We start from the raw sequence: 4,484 nt of genomic DNA, 5'->3' as shown, positions 1-4,484 counted from the left end.
ATATATATATATATATATATATATATATATATATATGATTTACTAATTCAATAAAAAGCTTAGTTGTATCCTTGAAAGAGCAGAGAGAATAAGGAGAAGAAAACAAAAGAGAAAAGTCTAGGATTAAAGTAGCTAACTTAGCAATGCCAACTATGCGATACTACATACGATTACAGAACTACAGAGAAGCAATACGATAAAAATAGAACTTATTTACGCGTATATCAATTTAGAAAGGAATTTGAATATTTAAATAAATACGTAATTATTCATTATTTCATTGGGAATAAGCGAAAAATTAAATTTCGATAATTCGGCTGCTTCTCTCGCACAGTGGCGTTGCGACCTCTTGCGCGCCCGTTGTATTTGTCACCGCTCTAGTGGTAAATAAAAAGCAAGAAACGGTCATTTTTATTTTTAGATAAAAACGTCATGGCATAATGAATTTAAACTTACTGGATGTTCAGACGTTTGTCTTGGTTGACCACTGGAATCGGTAATGCCAGCAGATTCCTGTAACTGTTTGTTAAACTCTATTTGCCTTAGCAATTCTGTGTTCAATTTATTCTTGTCTTCTAATAATGCTTCTGCAAGCTTCTTCTCCTGTTGAAAGTCTTCTTCATAGAGCGATAATTGCGATCTTAATAAAGTTATCTCTTCCGCCTATAAATAGTATCATGAAAATAATGAAATTTAAGACGTGATGTTTAAGTCTTATACATGTATCTTAAATTAAGACGTTACGTAAACTGTATTAGTTCAACTTAAGAAAAAATTCACTTACGCCTTGTGCAACCTGCTCCATCGTATTTTGAAGTTCTGTACTTTTCTCTTCGATCAGCTGTCGCAAATTATTTGTCTCGCTCAACAGTTGGTCATAACGAACTTGCAATACTTTTTTCTCGTTTTGCAGATCTCTTTCGGAATTTTCGTATAGTTGACTTTGGTGATCAAGTGACACTTTTTCTTCATTTAAAGTGATTTTTTCTTGCTCGAAAAGTTTTCTCTCATCACGCAAAGATACTTGGTCTATGTCCAAGCTCTTTTTCTGGCTTTCAAGGGATCTTTTTTCTTTCTCTAAATTGTCCTTCTCTTGATCGAAAATTATTTTCTCTTTTTCCAGTGATTGCTGGTCGCGTTTAATCTGTTCTAACGTTTGTGAATTCTCGTGGGCGCTGTTGGCCTTTAAAACGTTTAACTTCGTATTTTCGTCGATCGTTATTTCCAATTCGTATAGAATTGAATTATAATCAGAGAATATCTTTTGGAATTGATTCTTTGATTTAATTAAAGTTTGTCGATCAGTAATAAGTTTTACTTGCTCGTCAGCTAATTGTTTGCAAAACTGACATAATTTTTCTTCATACTGCATCTTAGAGTTATCGCCGTCAAGTCTTAGAATATCTGTAACTTCCTTTAAAACTTTTTCTATGCTACCAAAGTGTTCTATTTGTGTTATAAAACATTCGGTTAATTCTTGTAGCATGTCGTTATATTGCTTCACATTTTGTACGAATTTCTGACGGTTTAAATTGGACGATGTTTCCGATAAATCTTTCAGTTCAACAGGAGTAAAGATCTGCAAAATTCAAAAGACAATTCAATTTCATTCCTCAATTTAGTTACCTGAAATATTTTAGCAAACAACTTTTTAAAGAAACATACACATTGTAACTTTTGTTCAAGTATATCAATGGATTTTTTCAAGCAAGCAATTTCCTGATCCTTTGCAGAACACGCCTCTGAACATTTTGGAATTTCAGGTTTCACATAACTGTGGCTGTCACTGGAACTTAACGATTTCATTGCCAACTCTAATTCTTTTTCTACTTTTAATTGTTGTTTTTGTTGGTCTTTATCAGCAAACTTTTCGGATATTACAGACGTTATGTATTCTTTACATTTCTCAACAGCTATCTTTGATATTGCGCTTGTAAATTTGGGCACGTTCTGTTCAAGTTCTGTTTCACTGGTGAAAGCATTACTAACAATAGTGTCAGATTCAGAAATGGCACTAATCGCCTGGAAAAAAGTGAAATGGACAATGAAATTATGTATAACATGTATTTACATATATATTTAACGTAATACATTTCTATCTATATACCTTATATCCTATATCTTCAGTGTGTTGTGAGAGCCAGAGTTTAGTTTTCAGTTCTGCATTTTCCTTTTTGAGATGATTTATAAGTTCTTTAGTTTCCGCAAACTTTTGCTTATGATTTTGATGAACCTTGGTCACCTCCTCTTGCCACATTGCCAAGGTATTAAACTGCTGTTTCATAGAGTCGTTGTTCTGCCTCAAGGTTTCCTTCAATTTCACATTTTCTTGCAACATTTCCGTCAATCTGCGTTGCATCTCAGTTATGCTCAGCGACGACACCATTGACTTATAGTCCTGCAGGGAAAAATATTTTTACTATTTACCATTTTATGTAATCATAAGATAAAACAGAATTGTGTGATGTACGTACAATTGACATGCTCTTCTGTTGGATATCAACATAGGAAGCTAATAAGGAAGCCTGAGCCTCTACCGAATCTTTACCAAGCACTATGAAAGAAAGGCTATCTGCTTCCTCGTTGGCATTGACGTTAGTCAATGTACTTATATTTAAAGCAGTAGTAACAGGCTCATCCAACTTGAACAATGGTTCCTTACTTCCCTCAGTAATTCCTTCTGCTTTAGGGTTTTTAGGCTGAACTGGATCCATGTTCTTGATTAAGATTGTTTGGTCAATCTTGCACAGCAATTAAAAATCAACGATGAAACGTCTAGGCTGAAAAATCAATTATTATTTTCCTATAGTAATGTATTATTAATAATAAAATAGTGAGTGGCGCTGTAAGATAAACCTGTACGCTTTTAACAATGTAACAAATGACTCGGAATATTCCGATATCTATTTTTTCAATATACACTGATTTGAGACATGGTGAAGTATATAATTTACATTTTAGACTTACAACAATTGTGTACAAGTAAAATCATACCTATCGGAGTCGGATCACGTTTGATAATCTCTCTAAAACTTACATAAGATTTTTTTTATTGAGGTTAGACAACAAAAGCTTTTACAATGTGACGAATAATCACTCTATCAACAAATTCGTATCAAAGGCGCAGTCAATCGTTAATCTCTACGTTCCAATTAGATTGCATTTGTTCATTGCTACGTCAGAGGCGTATTCTTAGATTGCTGTAAACAACCTAAGGACACAATTCATTTAGGCTGTATCCAGAGACATGAAATTTTGTGAAATGCTATTTTTGTCAATTTTGTTCACGCAAGTCGGGGCAAAAAAGAAAATTAAAACGGAGAAAGAAAAGAATAAGAAAAATAATGCTGTACGCAACGTTTTATTAACGTAAAATAAATACCGATTAGTCCGAATTAATTAAGAGCGTAGAGAAATGATTTAATAATGCGAAAGTGTTAAATTTAGACTCACCGTTATGACCAAAGTATCTGCAGTCGCGTGTGCATCACCACGAAACAGGAAGTGAGTATATTTGGCGTTCTTGATTTTTCACCCTCGTATCTTCCACCATGTCTCGAATCTTCTCCAATCTCCTCCACTAACTAATCTCCACTTCTAGTTCTCTTTTGGGCATCTTTTGGGTATAATCCAAATATATACACAATAATATCCACTTCAAGTGTAGAAAGTGTACATAAAATGCAGATAATGCGCAGACAGAGCGCCGCACAGTCGGGTGAAAGGTTCGTGAGTCGAGCCCCCGGATCTGGCCAATCACGTTCCGCCGCTCCGCGCCGCCGCGGCGCGACGGATCGATACGGTGACGTAGCAGTGTAGGCACCTGCGCAGTCCGTACTAGCGGCGCGACCGTTATATTTGAAAACTGCGTGTCTCGAAAATCGGCGTGAAAACACTTTCGGCATTGTTTTTGACAATGAGCGGACTTGCCACTTGCTTCCGTCAACGCTCGGAGCACTGTTACCTGCGTGAGTAACTCAGCTATCATTCTCCCGAGGAATTTCGCACGGGTAGGAAGTGATTGTGCTCCGCGCGCACGCCAGTCACTGTGCTTCGTGCTGTTTTTGAAACGCACTCGTTTCAGCGATTGGCATGCCTGCTTCCTCGTTTCGCAGGCCGCGGGAATAATTGCTACGCGAGTACGCGCCGTGTGTGTTCAATAATTTACGATTGTATAAGAGGTGTCTGTCGGAATGAATAACGTGTCGCGCGAATCGCTTACTCGAGACGTCGAGGTACGCGAAGGTATGTAAACGGCAATTGCATGAACGATGTGCAGTTTCGCTGTGACATTCGCGGGTGATAGTCGCTCGTCCCGCCATGTCTGGACTCGCGAATCGCGAATGTGCGCATTCATTTATCTCGCGTCGTGCTTCGAACGCTGCGTGCCGGAATTGTCGTGTCGTGTGATTTATCCCCGATTCTCTCGGTAGGGAAAAAGAGGGCTGAGTGACAGTGTCGTATATCGAGTGATTCGAGTAACG

At 37.3% G+C, this 4,484-nt stretch overlaps 1 protein-coding gene across 2 annotated transcripts; it reads right to left on the bottom strand.

Annotated features, from left to right (window-relative positions):
• Window positions 1-32: 32 nt before the first annotated feature.
• On the bottom strand, window positions 33-3,678 carry LOC112462341 (optineurin-like). Of its 2 annotated transcripts, XM_025028064.1 has the most exons (8): window positions 3,454-3,678; window positions 2,995-3,211; window positions 2,475-2,780; window positions 2,108-2,398; window positions 1,666-2,022; window positions 785-1,579; window positions 457-663; window positions 33-377 (listed from the first exon to the last, which is right to left on the bottom strand). In XM_025028064.1, the coding sequence occupies exons 3-8, from the start codon at window positions 2,712-2,714 to the stop codon at window positions 273-275; spliced, it is 1,995 nt and encodes a 664-aa protein (XP_024883832.1). In that variant the 5' UTR covers window positions 2,715-2,780; window positions 2,995-3,211; window positions 3,454-3,678; the 3' UTR covers window positions 33-272. The 2 variants fall into 2 exon arrangements, with proteins under 2 accessions (XP_024883832.1, XP_024883831.1); XM_025028063.1 differs by lacking the exon at window positions 2,995-3,211.
• Window positions 3,679-4,484: the final 806 nt, after the last annotated feature.

This window comes from Temnothorax curvispinosus, unplaced genomic scaffold (genome assembly GCF_003070985.1).
Source record: "Temnothorax curvispinosus isolate PA1 unplaced genomic scaffold, ASM307098v1 QBEX01012266.1, whole genome shotgun sequence".
Taxonomy (NCBI): Eukaryota; Metazoa; Arthropoda; class Insecta; order Hymenoptera; family Formicidae; genus Temnothorax; species Temnothorax curvispinosus.
This window is presented reverse-complemented; position numbering and strand designations above follow the sequence as displayed.

What these genes read in the sequence shown, in the direction of transcription:
- LOC112462341 (XM_025028064.1), bottom strand. Translation starts at nt 2,714, where the DNA reads ATGGATCCAGTTCAGCCTAAAAACCCTAAAGCAGAAGGAATTACTGAG. An exon ending in TTGAACAAAAGTTACAATGT is followed by an intron (nt 1,580 to 1,665) that starts GTATGTTTCTTT and finishes TGAATTTTGCAG; the next exon opens with ATCTTTACTCCTGTTGAACT. An exon ending in GACAAACGTCTGAACATCCA is followed by an intron (nt 378 to 456) that starts GTAAGTTTAAAT and finishes ATTTACCACTAG; the next exon opens with AGCGGTGACAAATACAACGG.